Here is a 24,197-nt window from a genome sequence, read left to right as displayed (position 1 = left end):
CACCCAGGATTTCCAGAAGAAAACTCACAAATCAAGCCTGTTATAGCCTGTTTCTTACTTGATTTCTGTGGAACGAAACATTTTGAAATGGTCCAAACTATTGTTGATCACCTAGGTTAAGGGAGAGAAAATATTAAATCTAAATTTAAACAAAACTATGATCTTTAATCCAATCTAATTTCATGGAGGTAAAAACTAGCACTTTTAACATACCAGAAGAAAACAACTGTTGGACACTTATAAGCTCAAGCTGTCTTTAATGAGATTTCTGCTCTATTTAACTGTATTGCATCTGAAGATGTGTTTGTCATGGGTTATAATGATTTTGCACTGGCACATGATTCAAATTTACAGCTGTATTGTGTGGATAGAAAATGTAAGGATGTCTTCTAAGTAAAGTCATCACTCACAGGATTATCCCATCTATCTTCTTTGCAAGTATACAGTCCAAACTGGAATACTCTTTGCAACCTAAATCTGTTATACGTTTGCGTAACTATTCTCCCATCAAGATCTAACCTTTTAAAATATGGGCAGATGTCTTTTTAGCCTATGTGAGTTGCGCAGAGAAAAGTGCAAGGATGTGTCCTTCTAAAATGGGCGATAACCTTGAAGTGCATCAACCTTTCAACAAGTCGCAATCCTAACCCAATTATAGAGGTGTAAAAGCTTGATATAGCTGGCTAAACAATTAGAAAGTGCACTGTCAGAAGCAGAATAATCCTGTTAAGAAGGCTACAGAGCAGCACAAGCGTTTCTATCCTCACTGACAACTGTCTGTACCAGAAGATTTGTATAATTCAAGGTGGCATTCAAGGAGTTCTGCATAATATATTAGGAGTTTCAGATGTTTTGAAACCTTTAAGCTCAGATTTGGTTCCAAAATATCCACAAATATGTAACATATTTGTTTTGTTTTGTTTTAATCAAATATTTGCTTTACATAAAAGGTCACAGCTCTTCTTTGTCTCTTACTTGTGCTGGCTGGGTTTCTTATGCAACCACCATATTTATTTATGACTCTCAGCAATCAATATCTTGGAATATATGTGTGCCAGAAAAACCACAGGATTTTGAATACAGTAGCATTTAGGGGAATCGCTGATCTGTTTCGTATCCAGATTTTGGAACTTTTAATTATGGTGATAGATATGCGTGAGTGAGCTTGAATGACTGCTCCTTTGGGGACATCGCTGTAGTGATAATTTTCAGTGAATAGCTCAGAGAAGAAAGATGTTATTAACACATTTAGTACGATTTTGCACGAGGCCTCTCTTATAACTGTCAACTACTTCTTATTTCATTTGTATTTTATCCTAATATTAGCTCATTCAAGTTGCAATTTTAAATATTGAGAATAGCAAAAAATATTTGACAATACTTCGATACTTCAGTTCAAGATCTAAATGTCTGATTTCACTTATATCTTTTTCTGAAGACACCAGTTTGATTTCTCTTCTGCCTCCCAACAGTATATTTATAAATGGATGTGAGTCATAATGCTTAATCTCTCCATGCACCATTCAACGTGTTGGTATTCAAAGAATTGCTTTGAGGAGTTACTGTTCAAATAACTCCATATTTGTGTGTATGAATAAACAAATTGAAAACTCCAGATTTACAGCATACATACTACAGCTGGTTATTGTGACTTTGTTTGTTTGCAGTTATTTATTTACTGACAGGATCTTCAGAAATGATCTGAAATATTTCACACACACACACGCACACAAGAAAGTGATATAGAGATATAACATTTGTATATCTCTATGGGAAAAAAATATCTGTTGTCATTAAAAATACTGCATATTCAAATGACTTGAGCAGGTTTTACTATGTTTTTACAACTGTAAGTAATACCACATTTTCAACAAGCCACAACATCCTGAACATATTGTTTTTTCCTTGTCCCGCCGGCTAAGTTTTGGTTTGGGCACTTTGTCACGTGTTTTTTTTAAATCAGGAGATTACAGCCAATCAGAGTCAATTTTTCAAACAGCTCAACAAATATCAGGAAAACAAACAAACCGTTTCTTTGCAGTGTAAATCTGAATCTGTTTGCTAGCTGAATGTAAAGTTGGTGTATTTTCCAGGACAAAAAAAGCCTTAACGTAATAACTTCACACAGAAATGGACGTAGCAAAAGCCAATTTAATTTAAACATGTCATGTACTCTTTTACATGTGTGTGTTCTATGACAGTCCTAGGCAGTTTATTGTAGTGTACTGCAGACTAAACCGGTTAATCTGCAGTACCGTGGTACGGTTGACATTAAAGGACTATGTTAGGCTGGTGCACAGCAGGCTGTGGTGTCCAGGGTCACTTATAAGTTATATCAAGGGTATATTTAATTGAAGCTGAGGATGCTTCACCTATTATACCAGATTTATATTATCTACAGGTTGGGAAACAACAATGACAGCTCAGTAAACCTCAGATTTCAGGCTTGGGTGATCACAGACTATGAGCATTAAAAATACAAATGATTATACAACTTACTGCAAAGTAATTCTTTGACAAATCATAGGGCCCTCCACCAGACAAATCTTAGTTTAGCCTCTGCTTATAAGCCCAATATGAACATAATGAAGTGAGAAACAGACTATTTATCTCTTCACCTTGACCCTTCACCTTGATGCCCTGGTTTTCTGCAGACTCGGCAGCGGCTGATGATGCTTTCTAGGAAAGGTCCCTTCACTGTCTGAGGTATGGGTTTACTGTAGGAGAACAACATACAGAGACAATAATAATTACAGATAACTTAACAAATTAAATTTGATACAAGTTGCCAAATCACAAGACAGCACTGTTCTGAGTTGGGAAGCCTCTAAACAGCATTGGACAAAAGAGTAATGAAAGATGAACGATTCCTTGAATATTTAACTGAAAACTACAGAACTATGTCTCCTTAAACAGAGAAGTGAACAGTTCACCCGAACATGTTGTTGGGGTCGAGGGAGGCCAGCCAGTAGCTATAGGAATCAGGATAGTAGTTACACGTCCCCCTGCCGTGACACTCTATAAAGGGCACTTGGCGGAAATTTTCCAGACATGAGCCAGGAGAAATCAGGGGCTGCGAGGATCCCTCTGCTCCAGCACCTGTTTGCTGTAACAGACAGTAAGAACAGAATCACTTAGAGAAACAAGATCTCTGAATTCAAATTTTAAAAATAGTAAAAATGAACAAAACACTGATTTCTTTACCATGATGAAAGAGTACCCAGTCCACAGTGATTCCCAACCTCTAGGACATTCTGGTATGAGAGTCCTCTGACTGTGGATGGCTATGACATTGGAGGTGGTTTCACACACTGAGCACCTAAACAGGTATCCATATTATTTTATTCCACATAAGGTTAGAGGGTAGATATAGGTGGCAATTTTAGTTAATGGTAATCACACTAAATACACAATCTTATCCCACCTGCTAATGTAGGATTTCAGCATTTCTCCTGATATGGAAACCATGTTCATAGGCATGGGAGTTTCAGTGGACAACCAGTATGAATAGTCATTACGAGAAGCATAGCGGCAGGCATTTTCAGTGTCACAGAACAGAAAAGGCATTGTAGAGAAACGAGGCAGACAGCTCCCCGTGGTGCCTGAGAGACAGTTTAAAACACTGGTAAATATGCAGATTTTATTTATTTTTTAATGATGCAAAGATGCATCTTATATATGCACATACAACTTCTGGGTGTGGTGTTTTCCATGCTCTTACCAAGGTCCTGCCCATGAGCTCTTTTATATCCATTGATAAAGAGGAAAGAGTAACCACTGTAGATGAAGCTAGTGCCATGAGGACATTCAGGGGGGTGGATGCTCTGACTGTGCCTGACTATCAGGAAACTGTCAGCATAACTTGGACCGGTTCTGCCGGGCAAACCTGCAGGACCCTTATGACCTGGAGTTCCAGGTCTGCCATTGGGACCTGCAGATTGAAGAACATAATATGCAATGAAATAATATCACGTGGGCAGTTTTGTTCAAGGATATTTTTGGAATCTGTTGGGGGATGTTCTATAGTCACTACTACCTGACACTAATGCACTGAGGACCTGTTTTAATGTGCACTGGCAGATAACTTCATTCAGAGGGCATTATTATTTTTTCCTTATTTTTTCTTTTTTCTTATTCACACAATGTAATGCACAACTGTGAAGCAGGAGCGCTGCCAATACCTGAACTTTTATTGTTTTTCAGGTGTGATGTGTCCAGCTATTTGAAAGGCAATTCCAATCATTTGAACACATTTAACACTTCACATTCTACTGAAATACTTGGAAAATGACGTTTTCAAGTGTTTTTTATATTCTAATGTGTAATTGGAATATACACAAAAACACATTTTAACCCAAACATTTTGCCACATGTACACACGTATTTTTGTAAATGGAGATTTTCCATTTTTGTTTAAAAAAAAATCCTATCCATATGTAAACGCAAAAAACAAAGTCAAATGCTGTCAAGCACGTGCCAGAGCAACAGGTGGCAATATAATCCTAACTGCATAGAAGTCTTGGCCAATCAGAAGTCTAGAAGCCTGGGAGGAAAAGAGTAAATAAAGATGAATGGCGCATAAAAGCAGTCTTTCTAAATGGTCGGATAATAACTGCAGATAGTAAGATTAACAGCAACAGTATTTTGTCTATATCTGCCATTGTAGAGATTCATCTCATGTAAACAATAACATGGCGCACAGCGTGACGTCAAAAAAGGCGCACACCTTTGATGTTGCACGACTAAATCTCAATTTTCCTTGTCCACATGTATACGCAAAAACTGGAGTTTTCAAAAATCTCCACCATAGTGATCCAAAACACTGTTTATGTGTGGATGAAAGGTCAAAACGCATAGAAAAAGCTGTGTTTTCAGAAATACCCGTATACGTGTGGACGTAGTCTTAAACACACCTGGCAGCCCTGCTCTTCCTTTATCTCCTTTGTAGCCTGTAAATCCAGGCAGACCAGGTGGGCTGAAACCCTGCATTCCTTTGATACCATGCTGGCCTGGAAAAGAAGTGTTCAATAGCAAAATTTATAATTCGAATATCACATATTACACAGGGAAAGGTAATACATGCAACAAGGATTAACTCTAAAAGTATTAACCTGGTGGGCCTGGAGGTCCTGGTGGACCAGTTCTTCCTGGAGGTCCGCATGTGCCACGGGCACCAGGAGAGCCTTGAGCTCCTGGTTCATGTATTACTTTTCTAAATGTTGCCTCACCTTTACGCCCTTTAGGTACACAGAAGGAGCAATTAGAAAGCTATTCCCCAGATATATGTAATGCTTAGCTTATCAAGTATTGACTCACCTGGTGGTCCAGGAATACCTTGGACCCCTGGCTGACCAGGAGGGCCAGGGATGTACCCAGGCTCTCCAATTTTACCTAAAGAAAAAAAATTAATGGGATTATCTCTTTGTATTGCTGCATGGATTCCAGCATGATGATGATGTGCGTTTCAAATGTATTGTGAGAAACTTGCTGAAGACTTTGTTACTCTTCAACATAGATTACCAGCAGGTCCTGGGAATCCTGGCAGACCTGGGTCACCTCTTACCCCTGGGCCTCCAGGTCTGCCTATTGCACCCTGAGGGGGCAAATGGAAATAGAAAGATCAGACTCTAATTATTGCAGTTAGAGTTTGAAGACCTGCCATTCTATACAAAACATTAGTTTTAGTACGGTGTGAAGAATGCTACAGAAAGGCTTGATGAAAGATTACCTCAACTGTAAAATACATCTTTTGCTATGAACTCTCCATTTTAATCAAAAACTCATGTCTACTTTCTCTAGGCATTTGTCAGAGGTAAATTACTGTAAAAACGTACAGGTGGTCCTTGTGGGCCTGGATCTCCTGGTTCCCCTAGATTACCCTGGCTTCCTGGAAGACCTGGGTCCCCTCTGTCTCCTTTTAACCCAGGCACTGCTGTACCTGGAGGACCAGGTGGGCCAGGGTAGCCTACATTGAGATTAGAAAGGCACTGATTATGGAGATAAAAGTAATTGAGGATGAGTGGCCTAGTGAAATAGGCATGCAAGAACTTCCATACAGTGACCAAATTACACAAACTGAAATCATCATCTGGACCTACAACTTATCGAGTAGATTCTAACCTTTCCTCCCAGGATATCCAGGTTCGCCAGGGTCTCCTCTATACCCAGGAAGACATGCGCCTTCTCTTCCAGGTGACCCTCTTGGGCCAAGGATGCCTTGTGGACCTGGAATTCCTTTGTCTCCTGTTAGTCCATGAATCCCTGTAACAGACAACCCAGGGAGGCCAGGATTTCCAGGAGGACCTACAGAGTGGAAAGAACAATTAGTCTAAATCAGTAAGGAATTATTTTAGTAGTGATGCATAATTTAATGTAATGGAACAGGCCTTTAGTATATTTTATTGTTTGATATTACATATAAATACATCAACTGATGAGTGCTTTGTTTGTTGCTATATGTATCGCTCATTATTTAACTTCCAGCATGCGGATTATACTGTAAGTACATCAGGTCTCTGGGTGTGGTTGAATGTATTCAGTGTTTTTCCAAGATTATCTAAAATAAGAAAGAAAAGAAAAGAAAAAAACCAAACAAATCCCAAAACGAAACACTGGACCCTCGCCCTCCTGCATAACCCCCACTCCCCAGCTCCTTTAGAGGGTAATGTGACTGGTATGTGACTCACCTGGCTGACCAGGGTCACCACGCTTCCCAGGACTCCCTTCTATCAAGACTGCAGAAGAGCGATATAAGAACAGATGAATTTGCCTGCGCCATTCAGGGGTACCATTAGCTATGAAAGAGATAGCTATTCTACAGGCCTTTTTAATTTTAGACAAAAGAAAAAAACATACATAAATACATAATTACATAGGATTATACATGACCTCAAAGAACCATACAAACATTTTTTATGCAGTATTTGGCTTACTAGTCTCTCCTTTCTGCCCGGGTGGGCCAGGAATCCCATCCAAGCCCTGGCTGCCTTTCGGACCTGGAAGTCCTCTATTTCCTGTTGGACCCACATTACCTGAGGCAAACACATTTTAAAAAGTACACTCGATTAAACTTAAAGTATAAATAAAAAGCGAAAGTACTATTTGATCATTTCGAATTGATCCTGGAATGAGACAATGGGTTGCACTTCAAAAATATGTGGTGAAAAAAGTTTCTTCATATAGTTGCAATTAAAAGGACTTTGCCTTGTGGTCCATTAGGTCCGCGTTGCCCTTTGCTACCTGGAGGGCCATCTGACCCTTCTGGCCCTTGAGACCCTGAGGGACCTGAGACAGAAGGAGTGAACAGAGAGAGTTGGGTAGAGAGGTAGAGTGTTAAAGCTGTCTAATATTTTATCAGTTGTACAAACCATTTAGTCCAGTAGGTCCTGGGTCTCCCTTGAGTCCAAAAATTCCTGGTAAACCCTCTGTTCCTGCAATTCCAGGTTGTCCTTTTTGACCCTTCATCAAATTAGTATTAGTCAATCCCGGTTCACCCTGAGGACACGAAGGAAATAATGAAAGAGGGATAAAGAACCTATTGATGAACACATTTGTTTCAAATAATATACACATTTGTATTTATTTACTGGAATCTTCTCTACTGCATCAGTGACATTTAAATTCTACCTTTTGGCCTGCTGGTCCAGGTGGCCCATATCCATTGTACTTTGGTTCCCCAGTAGCTCCTTTGAAACCAGTTTTACCCTGATCACCATCTCGCCCTGGTTTTCCCAGTATTCCTCGATCTCCTTTTATTCCCTTTGGCCCTGGCAGAATTAAATCACTAGTAACACTTTCTAATAACTATACTACCATCATATTTATAATAATGACGTTAACAAATAATTCAAATCAAATGTTATACTATTATTGAGATGTCTCTTAGAGCTCAAGGTTCTAATTCACAATAGTTTAAGGTGCATGCAGTAATATTCTAAAGCACAATGATTCAGTTCTTATTGTTAGTGTCAACATTCGATTCACAATCTGAAGGGGGCCCTAAACTGTAAAAAAAAAAAAAAAAAATCAGTAAAAATACAATGCATTGTTCTGTATAGATGTGAACGGATTTTCTGTATTCATTATCCGCAGATGTGTTTCCGTACTTCTTAATTACTATTAATTACTATTACTATTAATGTACTATTAGTACATATTAAAGCTTATACATTTTTTGTTTTGTTTTTTTATTAAAATATGTTAAAACATTTTTAATTTGTTAAAATATTAAAAAAGTTTTTTTTTTTAAGCTTACATGTTTTTATTGAGAAATAATTGTTAATTTATTTGCTAAGTGATGTCTGCTGTGACCAGATGCTAACAGTTGCCTGTCTCAATACGAGTACTTGTGCATACCCGGGTTCTTGTGGACTCGTGATAAGTCATCAGTCAGAGAACAAGTACCAATTCAAAAGCTGTATCTCAAAACCTAGGCTGCATTTTTCGGAGGACCTGGCCTTTGCGATCTACGTGGGCCGGGTCCTTCGAAAACTGAGAAGGCTGGAAGTGAGCAGCTGTGAAATGGGACGGTCTAGCCTTCAGATTTGCGTCACCGCTGTCTCGGTGGAGTTTGATAAACTCAGCCGTCTGCTCCTTGCTATCTAAAATATAACAGTACACTGGAGTAAATTCTCGACCATCTCACACTTGTGTTTAATCAGTTTTCTGTTTGACGTTTATTCAGCTGGTTGAAAACCCCAGAGGAAAAGTTTTATCTAATCTAATCTAATCTAATCTAATGTCTTTAATCTCAGCCAAACCGATTTACTCAGGAACAAATAAAACACTGAAACAGCCAAACAATACAATTTTTTAAGTTACCTAAGTGACTTATATATCATGTTTAACCTGAGTAGCGGGGGGTTTAAAAAACAATGTGCCGGGAGTCCGCTGTTCTCGCCGGAAATTATGTGGGTTACAGCTGCTCCAAGACAGTAACAGTAACAGACTAATTAAACAATAAAATATGTTACAGATTTTACAAATTTAAGAAATAGCACTAGTATATACAAATCACTCAATTATAAATATCAAGAGTTAAAAGAGGTGATTATAAATAAATATCAAGAACATTGACAAGGATATTACAGAGTAGAAAAGAGTGTGTGCAAAAAAGATGTAACAATATTATTATCATTATTATTATTATTGTAACGGGCATGCAACTTGGAAGATGCTTGTAGTTTTCTCACTACATAAAAACTGCACACTGAAAAGGTCATTTATTAATCTTTTTTTATTAAAAGGATTTTAAAACATGAAGTTTTGTACATGTTAAATTTTTAAGTTTAAGGTTTTACTTTTTTCAGTAGTAGAAATCGTACAATAACAATACAATGGAGTTCTGAAAACACAATACAATAAATTATTCTGCACAGTGATCACTGAGCATTCATGAGCATGATAACCAAAATATTCTTAATTTTTCTTTATTTAACTTCAGCTTGAAGTAAAATGCAGTACTTACCTGGAGGCCCCCTCAGCCCTGCATCTCCTGGAGCTCCGGGATGTCCTTTAAACCCTGGTGATGTTAATAATCCATCCAACCCTGGATCACCTGGTGAGCCTGGGGACATACAGGCACACAGCATAAATACAGTTTGGCAGATTTACAAACGGAAATAATAACTAGTCACTGTGAATGTTTAGCTTATTTCAGACCTCTTGGTCCAGGATCCCCTGGTGCTCCCACTTTTCCTCTCCACCCTTTTGATCCATTCCTGCCAGGATCTCCACTTGGACCAGCCAGACCAGGGTTACCTTGTGCAATACAGTTAGTGTTAAAATATTATTACCATGTCCTACTCAATGCCCTGTCCTAATATAATGTGGATCATTTGTAAAAAAAAAAAAAAAAAAATTAATAAATTAATAAATAAAAAATCTCAGAAACATTAAAGACTGTAAAAGGACATTTTTGAACAAGACTTTACTGGAAAGTGTACCTGGTGGACCAGGGTCCCCTGAGTTCGCAGTATAATTTTGTGGTGATGGAGCTCCTGGGGCACCTTTGGGACCTTGGTCTCCATTCATACCTGGGGGGCCTGGAGGACCTCTAGGCCCATCTGGGCCAGAGTCACCTGCAAATAGCCAAGGTAGCTCTAACTTCATCAGTTTTATATAAATCAGTTTTTCATAAATTACTGTCACAGAGGCAAAAACTATTATACTGTTTCAGATCTGACATGTTTGTGTATATTATATGCATTGTGTTTGTGTGCACGCGCACGTGTGTTTGTGTTGCATTTGTGTTTACCTCTTTGACCAGGTGGACCTACAATTCCAGGCAACCCATCTGGTCCATATCCTGATGGCAATCCATCTGGTCCAGGGTCTCCTCTGGGTCCTAACAAAAGTGAAGTTGAATATTTTGATAAAAATCAATACATTGTAAAAACTCATAAAGTAATTTTGGTATTTTCAACATCACATTAAGTACTCACATACATGAAAAACCCAGATTTTTAAACTATTCCATATTGATGAATTTAAATATGAATGGTCTATCAGATAAGGAATACTGTACCTGGTTGACCAGGTAGGCCATTTTGTCCTTTGATTCCTTTTTGTCCATGATGTCCTTGTGAACCTGGTCTTGATGGCCCAGGGAACCCAGGTTCACCAGCAGGGCCAGGAAGACCAAACCCAGGCAAACCTTGATTTCCCTTCTCACCAGGAAAGCCATTAAGTCCTAAAAAAAAAAAAAAAAAAAAAAAAATATATATATATATATATATATATATATATATATATATATATTATGGAATGCCCTTTAGGAAAATATTATATATATATTCCAACCAAAGTCTGAATATATAGTATGATCTTTTGAATATATAGAATGAAACTTGAATATATAGAATGAAGCTTGAATATATAGAATGATCTTTTGAAAATATAGAATGAAACTTGCGCAGGACCCTCAAGCTCCCAGGCCTCTGATAGAGGACCCGAGCTTGAAGGCTAAACCGCCCGCTGGGGCGTGCTGGGTGTTTTTTTTTTGTTTTATATATATGTGTGTGTGTGTGTGTGTGTGTGTGTGTGTGTGTGTGTGTGTGTATAAAGGTGAGGAGCAAAGGAAATTTAATATATAAAAATATTAGTGCTGTCAGCGTTAATCTCGTTAAAATGACGTTAACGCCATAACTGCACTAATTTTATATCCAGATTGGTATTACTAAGCTTTTACCTGTTTTTTTTATCTGTCTGTAATGTTCTTTCAGGGCTAACACCAAATACACCACACAAGTCTAGCATAGACTAACCTTGAGGTCCTTCAGAACCACTTGGTCCTGGTTCTCCACTTGGCCCAGGCAAGCCTTTACATGACTCTTTGCTACCAGGTAGCCCTGGAAGCCCTTCAGAACCCTTTACTCCTGCACAAATCAATAACACAATCAATGTAGCAAACAGATCAATATTGTTGCAAGTTTGTGCTTTATTATGTGCTTATGAAGAGTACAGTTTTGATTTTAGTCAATAGTCAGTTTAGTCATCAGTACCCTTTTCTCCTGGAAAACCAGGACTGCCAGTTAGCCCTGGATATCCAGGTAAGCCAGGATTCCCAGGATCACCTGCAGGCCCGGGATCTCCATCTTCACCTGGAAGCCCTGGGAAGCCTGGAGGCCCAGAGTGTCCAAGGTTGCTATCACCCTGTTATTAGAAAAATAGAGGACATAATGTATATGTTAGCATTCACTACTTAATCTGCTTCCAGAATTATATTGCAAGGTATAATGTTTGGTAGTGTTTGGTAATGTTCCAAGCCTTTGATTATGAAAAAAAGAATGCTGCATTTTCTCATTTCTTTGTCATTCCCTGATCTCCCTTCACAAAGAACTGACATAACATGAAGGAAGCAATCATTTGATTGGCCAGTTTTTAAAATCAAATACCTAGACAATAATGTAAAAAATAATTTTTATTTATTTATTTTTTGCTTTTATGCCTTCCTGTAAAGACCAGTAAAGTGCAATAGAGTGTTTGCTATATGAAGATGTATGTTGTATCAACTTTGTTTCTAACCTTTGGTCCTGGAGGACCAGGAGGGCCTTCTTGGCCTGGCTGACCTGGGGAACCTCTACCTGGAGGGCCTGGGACACCTGGTTGGCCCTTGTCACCTGAAAAATACATACTTATCAGTAAACACATAAATCATCTATGTGACTAGTCCTCATTTCCTTTTGAGACAATCAAAGTAATCTCATATCTAGGAAATATTTTATGTGTTTGCAAATATGCAAATGTTTTCTGCATAAATTCACAGAACCTACCTTTCTGTCCTTGTTTCCCTGGCATTCCAGGAAATGACAACGGGCCACGTTCTCCTTTCTGGCCTGGTATACCTGGTGGTCCTAGATGACCTGGAGCCCCTGGATGACCTGACATTTGTTTTGGTGATATAAAATATGTTTCTCTTCTGCCATTGTTTTCCATCCATCCAATTATTCATCCACCTATTGAGTTATGCATCCATACAGCATATCCACATGCAGTACTTACCTGGGCTTCCAGGTGAACCTGGCCAACCCTTCAATCCAGGTGGGCCAGGAAGTCCTTTACTGTATATGACTCCAGGTTCCCCCTTTTCTCCTGCAATAAAGGAGAGATGTATGTTAGTATTTTACTATATTTAAGTTTTTATTAAATTTTACATTAATCAGTATATAATATAACCTGGAATTCCTGGCTGCCCTGGAAAGCCAGATACCCCATTATCTCCTTTCATTCCTGGAGGCCCAGCAGGTCCATAACCCACTGGCCCAGAGTAGCCGTCTGGTCCTGGTCTGCCTAAAGGGCCTGGTGGGCCTTGGACTCCACGGTCTCCCGTTTCACCAGAGAAGAAATACTATAGAGTGGCAGAATACTTGTTCTAGCTATGACTAAAAAAAAAATTTGTTTTGCTCCTGTACATGTTAAAACCTCTGAAGCATCAAATGTGACACCTGAGATGTGGAATTGCAGAAGGCAAAAAATGTCATGTAAAACTCAGATTTGTCAGCAATTTCTCACCGGATCCCCTGGAAGCCCTGGATTGCCTTTGCGACCTGGCAATCCTGGAAGTCCAGGTAAACCCGGATCCCCAGGCCTCCCAAGCTGTCCCTGGTCCCCTTTTTCTCCCTTTGGCCCAGGAGCACCAAAGGAATACGACTCTCCCTTCTCTCCTTTTCGACCTGGAAAACCTGCTTCACCAATTGGACCCTTTGGAAAAGAATTAATATTAAGTGTTTACATAGGTAAAGAAAAACAAACTTACAACAAAGCAAAAATTTCAAGACATGTTTTCTTACAGGTCTTCCTGGTAAGCCTTTAGGTCCTGGGAAACCGGGATCACCTTTATCACCTCGAGGCTGATTGAAGCCTGAGCGGCAGAAATAGTGCACATTCTAGTTTTAAATCTTATTTGCTTTCCATCACTACCAGTAAAAGTGCATTTGAATGCGCAACTCAGATAGAATAAAATTCATCTGTTATGCAGTGCTTGTTACCAGGCGGGCCAGTTTCACCCTGGGGACCTGGAGGTCCTGGGAATCCTGATCCAGTACACTCATAACAGGGATCCCCCTTTTGTCCTGTACAAAGAAACAAACATTTTTTAAAATCTCAATTATTGCACAATATTATTTTATATATGAGATTCAAAGGCCTTGATGACAACTGCACACAACACAGTAGCCTGCTAGTAAAAATAAGTCATAACAAGTTTGAAATAAATAATAAATACTAACTACAATGGTTTAAAAAATTAAAAAAGAAGGCTTTAAAAACAATCCAACCTTTCATTCCAAACACCCCATCGTATCCCATGAGTCCAGGCAATCCATTCACTCCTTTAATTCCTGGCAGACCCTTGGTAACTCTGTTAGCTACAAACGACAACAAACTTAGTGTCCTAATTACACTTTCAAAACATTTCCTCTAAATATCTGTATAATTATTGCAGTAGTATGTCATTAATATCCTTCACTATAGTCATTTAGCCTATATCTAAGAGTTTAAAAATCCATATCCACTCTGTTCAATGACTATCAGTGGTCCACAACATACATGCTACAATTCTATAAATAAAAAGCTAAACTTTCAAAGTTATTTGTTTATTTATTTGTTTTGTTAAGCATGATAGATATTGAACATTTAATTAGTTGTTGTTTTGTCTCTTCCACAGCATGTCTTTGTCCTGTCTTCATCCACTCACCCCCAACCGATTGTGACATGACATCTTGCAGTAGGTTTATTGTTAGCATTTGAAGTTATAGTATTTGGAGGATTTAGGGGAGAACATTTTTGCATACTTCTGTCTTCAGGGATTCCAGGTGGGCCCTGATCTCCAGGAGGTCCTTGGTCACCAGGCTCTCCATCTGGACCCGGAGGTCCGATATAATCAGCCCCAGGCTCCCCAGAATCACCTTTTAGGCCTGGAAGGCCATTGGGACCACGTAGGCCAGGCACATCAATACCTAATCCTGTGCAGGGTAAAGTGAGAGGCCATGAGCAAGCTTTACAAAATAAGCTTAACATGTGGATGAAGGTACAAAGGATGTTATTCTCTTTCAAATTCTTTCTTCACACCTGGAGGTCCTCGTGGTCCAGGAAAGCCCACAATACCTGAGAAAAGAATAGCCACATGTGTTATTATTGTATGGGCAAGTCAGCTACAATAAAGCAAGGTTTTTTTTCATCGGCTCATGACTGGTGCAGGCTTTGACTTTAGGATTTGCTATTCTGTTGTATATCTTCTTCATTAGTTTGTATACTATAGAGTATTATGCACCCCGAGGCCCAGGAAGTCCAGGTGGGCCCTGATGACCAGGATCTCCCTTGTATCCTTTGATTGGCTCAGTCACATATGTCTGTAAACAAAATTGTATTGGACGTTTTAGAACAACAGGAAGTGATGGATTCAAATAAAATCCACAGAAATTCATTCTGTATCCATAACAAAGACTAATGTAGCATTTTTCTGACCATATAAGGACTGTAAAGTAGAAAACTGTCATAAACTCACATCTCCACTTGGGCCAGGCAGACCCCTATTTCCCTTTTCACCCTATTTAGAGGATACAAACAAAGTGTCATGCAAAATATTATTAGCCCTTCAAGAGATTTTTCTTTGGTACTATACCACCTTTACTGATTTGATTTAGTACTTTAATGTATAAATGCACATTTTAAAGAATTTAAAGAATCTGAATAATTAGTAAGAAGAAAGGACAACTGACCGGCACTCCTGGCACTCCTGGATATCCTGGATCCCCTCTGGGGCCAGGTCTTCCCTAAACAGAAATATGTTGTATTCAACAGTTGTATTGTTGTATTCAATATATATATTCAATATCTATCTATCTATCTATCTATCTATCTATCTATCTATCTATCTATCTATCTATCTATCTATCTATCTATCTATCTATCTATCTATCTATCTATCTATCTATCTATCTATCTATCTATCTATCTATCTATCTATCTATCTATCTATCTATCTATCTATCGTACTGTTTTTAAGCATAACAAAACAGTACCACAAATCCATGTGGTCCAGGATCACCATCCTTGCCTGGCTTACCCTGTAAGGACAAATAAGGATAAGCATGAAGATTCATATAAGGTTGAGTTTTTCAGGATGAAGTACATGTTTTTATTTATCTTCTCATAGATTTTTTACTTAGGTCTCAAAAATACAGTTTTTAGACTGTAAAATGCCAAATGTTTGTGATCTTCATGTAAATCTTCATGTTCCTCAAAAAATCGTTTGCCCTCTGCCACCTCTGGAGGGCGACCCCTTGCACCCCGCCCACAACTTGTTTGACCTGCTGACCTGTGATTGGCGCCTCAGGTTAATCAGGTCCCTGAGTAACCCGCATCACTCAGGCCACTCACATATGGACTCTATACTCAGAACAAATCCTTTTGCACTGCTTCCAAGCACTTTGCCCTCCAATGTGTGCCTTTCTCTTGTTTTGTATATATTCCTCTCGACTGTCTTTTGTTTGCTATTTATTCCTGAAGTCTTTACTATTTATATATTTTTCACCCTGCACAGTTGCCGTGGAGCACCCATAATTTCATTGTACAATGATAATAAAGAGCTATTCTATTCTAAAATAAAAATAGGTAAAATAGGCCTTCAAATAAATATATAAAAATAAAAAAATTTCAAACAGAAATTCAATTCAAATTAAAAATTCTTATTCAAAGACACATATCGTTAGCTTCATAGCATAATTGCCTAAGTCATTTGACTAAGTCAATGACTTAGGCACTTATGCTATGAAGCTAACGATATGTGGTCTTTGAAGCAGTGACTTCTAATATATATGAAATGAGAATGTGACCATATCAGGGTTGGAGCTTTTTGAGGACCCTTTTAAGCAATGCTGTGCCCCCCTCAGTCTGAAGACACACTAAAAATATGTAGAATGATCAGTTTCTTTGATTTAGAGACGCTGCTGTTGTCCCTGAACTGGGATGGCCTAAACAGAGAGCTTCAATGGGCTAATAATAAAACTATGCAACATAATTATGTTTGTTTTGGTTGCTGCTGTCTTAGCAAAAATAATTTTGATGAAGTGATTACTATAATGTAGATAACCAATGACAGTCTTTTCTCTCGTCTTAAATGGCAAATCGCATTGAGTTTGATGTTGCATCACTGCCCTCTGCTGCTCATCCTCTTTTTCGTGCTATTCATACTGGTGCGGGTAACCCTTTGGTGCAAAGGGAAGGAATGAAAAAATAGGGGGATGTGTGAGAATTGTGGAATATCAGGCACAATAAATTGATTAACCAAATGCCATATGTTTGTACACAGTCAAATGGAAAAACTGAGTGGTAATGGGATGCTGTGTCTTACCTCTGGACCTGGTAATCCTCTGCCTCCTTTTGCGCCTTTACTATATTGTCCATAACCAGGTTCTCCCTGGAAACAGATTAAAATAAGGACAAGAATCAGAAAGTTTCTTTAAAATTAGTGAATGTATTCAGTCGTCTTGAATTTTAATTCTGTACTTACCGTTGAACCTTTGCAGCCCTTTTCTCCTATATCTCCCTTGTTTCCTTTTAACCCCTAAATAAGAATGAAAAAATAAAAACAACTGAAGTTATGTTCTGATAATTTCAATGACAATATTTCTGTATTAGAGTGGCAGGATGTGGAAAGAGCAGTTCAGGGACCAAATGTTTAGAATTGTATTTTTAAATTGTATTTATAAATATTATATCTGTATTTACTATGCTTCATTTGCTTTTAATTTTGCCTCATCCTTTTTGTAAGTTTGCTAGTTAATCATTTTAGAAAGGAATTGGAAATCTCATCTCTTTGGTCCCAAACACGGCAGCATGTTTTGACTACTTACCCAGTTGCTTTGAAATGCTTTGGGCAAAACAGTTCTGGTAATGCGCCTGTGATTTTTTCTCATAGTGTCACTATTCACACATTGGAAACATATGCCCTTCAAAATTATTTTTAAGTAATTTTTTTTCTTTGCCTTCTTTCATCTCTTCCCATTAGTAAACAAATGTTGTTTTTTTTGTTCTGTCGATTGAAATTAGCAGGTTAGTGCAGGTTACTGTTCAATCAGCCACTGCAAAAGTAGGAAAATATGCAGCCCAGTCACCGAAGAGTGAACAGTGTGACGTGAGAAATCCTTGGGTCATGTTCCAAAACTAGAAAGGCAATGATGATTTTGTCGAAGAGTATTACATGAAATTGTTCCTGTACCTCTAACACGAGACCCCCTGAGACAAGCTCCGTGATCCGACCTTTTGGTCCAGGTGGACCTGGTGGGCCTTGTCTCCCCTACAACATAAAAATTAAAATTACCCTCACTGAAAAAAACAAGACATAATATACACAACTGTCGGCATGAATTATGATACAATGCTGCCACAATAATAGTGAAAAAGAAACTACCTTAGGTCCTTGAGGTCCTGGGGCACCACTAATACCTTCCTGACCCTAAAATAAAAGTTTTGTTTTTCATAAACCAGAAAATTTTATTCATATTTGCTTTTATCAGGCAGTTCACGTGAATAGTTTTAGGGTGTGAATAACTCAAGACTCACAGCAGCTGTGGTTTTACTTTTTTGACGGACTCATTATCACAATACAAGCTTTCAAACCTGTACACACATACGCAAATTTAATTCTAACAGCATTACCTTTGGTCCTGGAGGCCCTCGACGTCCAGGAAAGCCCTGTTCATAAAGAACTTACACACTTAAGGTTAAACATCACACAAAAACATGTCATCCACAAAAATCTCAGAAAAAGCTTTGCTTACAACAGATCCCCTTGGTCCAGGTTCACCAGGTTGTCCTTTGTATCCAGGTAAACCTGGATCTCCCTAAAATTCAAGGAAACTTTGCTTTCAATATAAAATAAACATAACTGTTCAAAAATAAATATATGTGTGTCTGACTGACAGGATTTATTTATTAAGAGAGCAGTCTAAAATGTTACCGGCTGTCCATCCCTCCCAGGTGGTCCACGGGGCCCTGGTTGTGAACTGCCTTGTATCCAAGATTCACCCTATGAAAATGACGCTTCAAAAATGTAATAATACTTTATAGTTGCAGTTAATAAATCTTGTTAGTAACTGGCATCTGTAGACTTTGACTGTCACTTTTAAAAGGTTTTTATCAACCTTGGTAATGTGTTGTGTACCCTAACCCAGACATAACCGCACATATTTCGAACTGGTTAAAAGTCAGTGCTTCCTCTGAAATCCCTCAACTCAGAATTTGTGTCAGAGCTTTGAGAATCCCCCTTTTCCCCCTGATGGCATGGATGCATGCTTTTTGCTCAGCCACCATCAAAGGAAATGTGATTTGAAGACTGGTAAATGTTGAATATCACAACACAGGAACACATATAGGGGTACACATATACATACATTGTATTTTCTGAAGCTTTTAGAGGGTCAGTTCTTTTAAACACTAGAATCACATTTTCTAGCATTCTTGTGCATTCAAATAAACATGAACAGTTCCCAGTAGTTCTTGCCCAAACAATTAGCTTTCTAATTGTAATATTTACATTGGTAAGGATAACTTTAACTAGCTAAGCTTCTTGAATGACAGCCATTGCTGAGCAATTCTGCAGACACATCTTTCACTGGTACAAAAATAATTTAGCACAAGGCCATGAAGCAGCTTATCATTACCTTAGGTCCAGGCTGACCCGGTGGACCCTGTGGATGAAAAACAAATATTCAAACATTTATTTATCAATTGTTCATTTGGGTAATTTTAAATGATGATGCAATGAAATATGATACCAGAGTCACTGAGAAGTGTAGCAACACAGAATAAAAAAAAATGTTTTGTTTTGTTCTTACTGGCAGTCCATCAAGACCAGAGGTCCCATGTATACTGGGAGGTCCGTCTTCCCCCTTTTGGAAAGTAATGCGTTGAGAACATGCAGTGAAATTACAAACTCTTTAACCTATAATACATTTAAAAATGTGCTCTTTCAAATTAGAAGCCCCAATCCTAACCCTGAAAAAAGTTCAAAGCATTATAGGTCCACAGCTAATATGCAATATTTTCATACATCTGTTCCATTGCAGCCTGGGGCTCCCGGTGGGCCCGGAGGCCCCTGTAAGCCTGGGACACCCTATATAAAACACAACAGCCATGTATGAGGATCTGCAGGAATATGCATGTCTGTGATTCATACATTAGACTTGTATACACAACAAGACAACTCACTGGTAAGCCATGACTCCCAGCAAACCCCTCTTTGCCTTCGAGTCCCTGTAATGACAGAAGCAAAAATAGCTTTCATTTTTAACATACATGTAGGTGTTACTGACTGAAAGACAAACAGACATTTTTTTTTTTTACCGGATCGCCTTTTGGTCCTGCTGGTCCATCATGCCCAGTGTTTCCCTGTCATAGTAGGCAAACTTTTAATTAATCCCTATGGCATGGTATAGCAACACATACAGTCATGTAAAAAAAGAAAAGTTTCATTCGACTATGAAGTACAAGCACACCCTTACTGACTCCATAGTATTTATCAGGGTAAGTACACAAGTGCTGCTAAATCAAATTAACTTAAATTAAAACTTAAAAATTAAATGAACAAAAAGCACCTCTAAAAAGCAGCGATTCTGCAGTTTGCTGGTCTGGAGCATTTAAGTGCATATTAACACAGTGCTCCAACTGAATTTACCCCCGAATCCCACTGCACAGTGCTCAGAGAACATTTCTATGTGCAAACCTCAGTGAGCTAAAGCAACATGTTAGTTGGTGAGTGGGCCAAAATTCCTTCAAAGCAATGTGAGCAACTGATGAAGTCACACTGAAAATGATTTCTTCTTTCTTCAGGCTGTTAAATCATGTGGTGTCCTTGGTTACTTCGTTATTTATTTACTGAATTTCCCGGAGGAACCTACCCGAGGTTATACTACACCATTTCATGTTGATTTTTCCTTTCATTTAACAAGTTCAATTAAAAATGTGTAGGCATATAAGAAATTTTGAATTATATATCACGTATAATAATATAAGATCTAATTTAGATTGACACTACAAACTGTGTTAATATGAGAAAACTTAATGAGAGTTTAAGTTTTACCTTTAGTCCCATCGGGCCAGTGGGACCATCTGGTCCAGGACGTCCTGGTGGCCCAGGGGAACCTGGATTTGCTGGAAATCCTTTGTCTCCCTGTGTGTGTAAATGTATGAATGAAAAGTAATAGGACACAGAAAGAAAGGACATAAGGTGGCAACCAGTAAACAAACAGCAGCTTCATTGGTATTGTCACTTTATAAGTAAATACATAGCTGCTGTTTTGTGAATGCTTATGAAAATATTGCCAACTATAACTGGTATTGGTACATTTATCAGCTGTATGTGGTTAAAATGAGAGAAATTGCTATATTTATAACTGCAACAAACCTAGTGTGTAAACACACTGAAATATTTATCCATATCCTTCGTAAAGGATATATTTAGCCATACATCCATTTTCTTTTGTTTATTGATAAAACTGTACAGTCTACATAACAGTAAAAATGAAAACAATTTACTTCATCATTACATTTAGGGGGTAATGAATGACTAGAGAATTTTATATTTCTATGACGAATGTCTCTATTTGCATATATTCTAAGATGTGTTTCATAATTAAATTATTTGTTACTTTGAAAAATTATTTAATTAGTGGGGTGTACACCGTAGTCACGGGAAGTACAAATCTTGCTTTGAGAAAAAAAAAAAGAATGAAAGTTTTGTGAAAAGAAGAAATAAGTAGCTGTAAACTGCAGGAGGATGAACTGAGTCTTTGACACAGACAGTGAATTAGACACTTACCCTGCTGCCTTTCACTCCATCACAGCGGCACCTTGATCTTCCGTTGCACACACACTAGAAGAAAGTTTACATTTTTTAATTTCTAATGCACAAAATAAAAAAAGCAAAATAGAATAAAAACAATTGTGTTTTTGACAAATTGTCAAATATTTGTAATGTAATGCTGCTTCCTCAAAGTCAGTTGTCCTACTGACTGTAAAGTATTTTCATTTTGCATAATCCTGCATATACTGCATTTAAAAAAAAAAGCATAAATAGGTGATTTCTCAGTTTTTTCACCGTAGCTTTGGTGTAAAATCTTTTTCCTTTTTTGTTGATTTTTGTTTTGATTTTGCAGGCTACAGGTCCTCAAGGCAGTTTTTAATCATACTTTTTTTTTGCTAGTATAGTGAGGGATATTCCTTGTACTTGGGGCAAATTTGTGGAGGATTACCACTTTTAAAGCAATTTGCCTTAATAACATCTCTGTGATGGGTTTGTAGCTTAAACCTATTCGCTGGAACGTTCAAGACAATTTAACTACACAGCAAAGCAAGACACGAGTAGGCAAAGTTCTTGATGTTTCTCGCAGGGGAGAGAAGTGGACAAACGCCGTTCCTTCGCTTGACCCCAGTTGCTCTTGTCCGCTCCCCCGTAACACTGCTCTTTTATTGAGGTTACATAGGTTCATTAACATATGACGTCTACATACACACAAAGAGTACCTTGCCTGTGCGTTGTGTAAGTATGTGTGTGTGTGCGTGACTTCCCTAAACCTGCTGGTCTGGAAGTCCAGCAGTTCATCTAAACAAAAGGCACGTAGACTAAAACAGACATAGATACGTTTATCCTACCACAAAACAATAAGAGAAGGTACGACCGTGTGAATGCCAGAACACTCTGGGAGGCACACAGAGTCTCCACAGACTACTAAAGATCAAACCTCTACCAACATGACATTGATTATAAAACTCTAAGCATATATGAGTAGATATTTCTAAGCATAAATGACAATCCACTATATAAACTTGACACTCTGCTGTGTTAATACCCTCCTGAGTCTCTATTGAACACGGTGGCCTTTAATTAGAAAGCTGCACACATATTTGCTTGTCAGCAGTGAAAAAGGTTTAGTGAAGCTAACAGACTTTAAAAAGTGGGGTAATAAAGTATAGAAAAAGAGTAATCTGCACAGTGTTGTTTGTAGTCTAAATATTAGGCCACCCTTGAGACAAAAGCAGCTTAGCAAGAACAGCTACAATGATAAAACCGTTATACCTAATTACTGGAAATTTATTACATTGGTCATTAAGCTATAATTAATTCAGTTTTTCAGCTTTTTTTTTCTTTTGCACATGAAACAACATCAAACTTTTCCATGACCTACCATAAAAAGGCCCACCAACATAGCACACTGAAGAGTGCTGTACACATTACCTAATGGAGTGCATCAGCAAACAGGCTGAAAAAAAAGCATCACATTTCTTTGGAAGATGTTTAAAAAATGGTTTCAGGATGCTTTTTTCCAGTAAACAGTCATTAAGGTCCTCACAGAGTTACCAAAAAGAGAAAAAGAGAGTCCTATACGGCATTACTATTTAAGAAGTTACTGATCTACAGCTTTGAGAAAAATATTCAATGTCATTCTTGAACCTATATTTTTTTAGAGGAAAAGAAAAACACTGTATTTAGATACAGAATTGAGTTGTTATGTGGTTTTCTCTCGAGCAATGTCGATTAATAAGTCAGTACAGCTCAACAACAAGCCCAGTCCATGCAGGGTGACATGAAGGAAAGCAACACAATTTTTTTAATCCAGAGTCAGCCACAAAAGAGACCATGTCCCATGTGTTTATATTTAAAAAAAGACAGTCAGTGCAGTGATGGATTATCAGTGCATGCAAAGCTTAATTTAAAACAGTCAATAAAACTAATAAGGAGAAATAAGAAGGATCTTACCTTTTTTCCATCAGTCATCACCAGCATTGCAGCCAACAAGATTATTGGAGTTATGAATGTTGGAGTTCCCATGGCTTTTCTTTCTGCATTTACATCAGTAGTTTGGGAATAACCACAGGCACTCCAGGGGGGATAGGTGTCTCCTTGAGTGCTCTCCTCTGTAACCAGCTTTCAAATTTCACTCATCTACCGCAGTGCTTTGGGTGATGTTACGTGACGGCAGTCCTCAATCAAGGTTTCCCCATCTGACTTTATGACTTTAGACAGTACAGCCCGGAGAAGTTGTTTAACTTGACCTTGAATAGAGAGGCGGTCTGAATTTTCTGTTGTGTTTATTCCCAGTCAAAACGCTTCTTCTCATCTCACTCTCGCTGGTCCCTGCAGCGGACGTTTCTCACTTTGTTTTTTTACTGGCATGAGGACAGGAGATAAGATGGAATCTCAAGTTAGGGATTAAGCTACTTGGCTAGAGCTAAATGAACTTCATGAAAATCATTTTGGGCTCTGAATTTGGGTGAGTAGCAAATACTTGTTGTGCATAGTGGAACTAGTCTTTTAAAAATCCTTAATCAGTTGCATGCTCCCACTTTTTAAATGTCATAACTGCATGTTCTGTATCTTCTACCTTATCTCTCACTTTCATACAAAGTGCCCTTTGCCTAACAGGTGTTTTTGCTGTTTCATTCTTTTGTTTTAATCCACAGGTGGCAGCACTGAGGCCAGCAAGCAGCTGTGAAGTGGACTTGAGAGATGAAATCCTCGGTTACTCCTGCGACTTTGTTTGCTCTTTGGTACGTCTCACTCCAATATTTTTAATAACTACAATATTTTTGCAGAACTCAATATGAGGCACATGTTAGCTTTTTGGTAAGAGTACTCAGATAATAATGCAAATTTTTATGACTGAATCAAAAAAATAGTCCTTAACCCTTGCTATCTT

At 38.2% G+C, this 24,197-nt stretch overlaps 1 protein-coding gene across 1 annotated transcript; it reads right to left on the bottom strand.

The window, feature by feature from the left end:
- Window positions 1-2,295: 2,295 nt before the first annotated feature.
- On the bottom strand, window positions 2,296-23,329 carry LOC308383646 (uncharacterized protein; the record flags this gene model as incomplete). Its single annotated transcript, XM_080861691.1, has 52 exons — window positions 2,296-2,717; window positions 2,934-3,106; window positions 3,205-3,319; window positions 3,425-3,602; window positions 3,722-3,931; window positions 4,914-5,009; window positions 5,112-5,237; window positions 5,317-5,391; window positions 5,521-5,593; window positions 5,835-5,965; window positions 6,121-6,303; window positions 6,687-6,734; window positions 6,933-7,031; window positions 7,204-7,284; window positions 7,368-7,494; window positions 7,627-7,766; window positions 9,467-9,565; window positions 9,661-9,759; window positions 9,945-10,079; window positions 10,256-10,345; window positions 10,526-10,690; window positions 11,265-11,375; window positions 11,502-11,652; window positions 12,025-12,119; window positions 12,273-12,380; window positions 12,502-12,591; window positions 12,676-12,847; window positions 13,012-13,200; window positions 13,290-13,360; window positions 13,488-13,571; window positions 13,776-13,865; window positions 14,292-14,462; window positions 14,569-14,604; window positions 14,771-14,840; window positions 15,005-15,046; window positions 15,219-15,272; window positions 15,522-15,566; window positions 16,853-16,918; window positions 17,012-17,065; window positions 17,720-17,797; window positions 17,912-17,956; window positions 18,160-18,195; window positions 18,282-18,344; window positions 18,461-18,529; window positions 19,164-19,190; window positions 19,338-19,391; window positions 19,553-19,615; window positions 19,711-19,755; window positions 19,846-19,890; window positions 20,582-20,671; window positions 21,320-21,373; window positions 23,258-23,329. The coding sequence occupies 52 exons, from the start codon at window positions 23,327-23,329 to the stop codon at window positions 2,615-2,617; spliced, it is 4,986 nt and encodes a 1,661-aa protein (XP_080717817.1). The 3' UTR covers window positions 2,296-2,614.
- Window positions 23,330-24,197: the final 868 nt, after the last annotated feature.

Source organism: Rhamphochromis sp. 'chilingali' (genome assembly GCF_963969265.1).
Source record: "Rhamphochromis sp. 'chilingali' genome assembly, chromosome: 16".
Lineage (NCBI taxonomy): Eukaryota > Metazoa > Chordata > Actinopteri > Cichliformes > Cichlidae > Rhamphochromis > Rhamphochromis sp. 'chilingali'.
The sequence above is the reverse complement of the archived record's forward strand: the minus strand, read 5'-3'. Positions and strand labels throughout refer to the sequence as shown.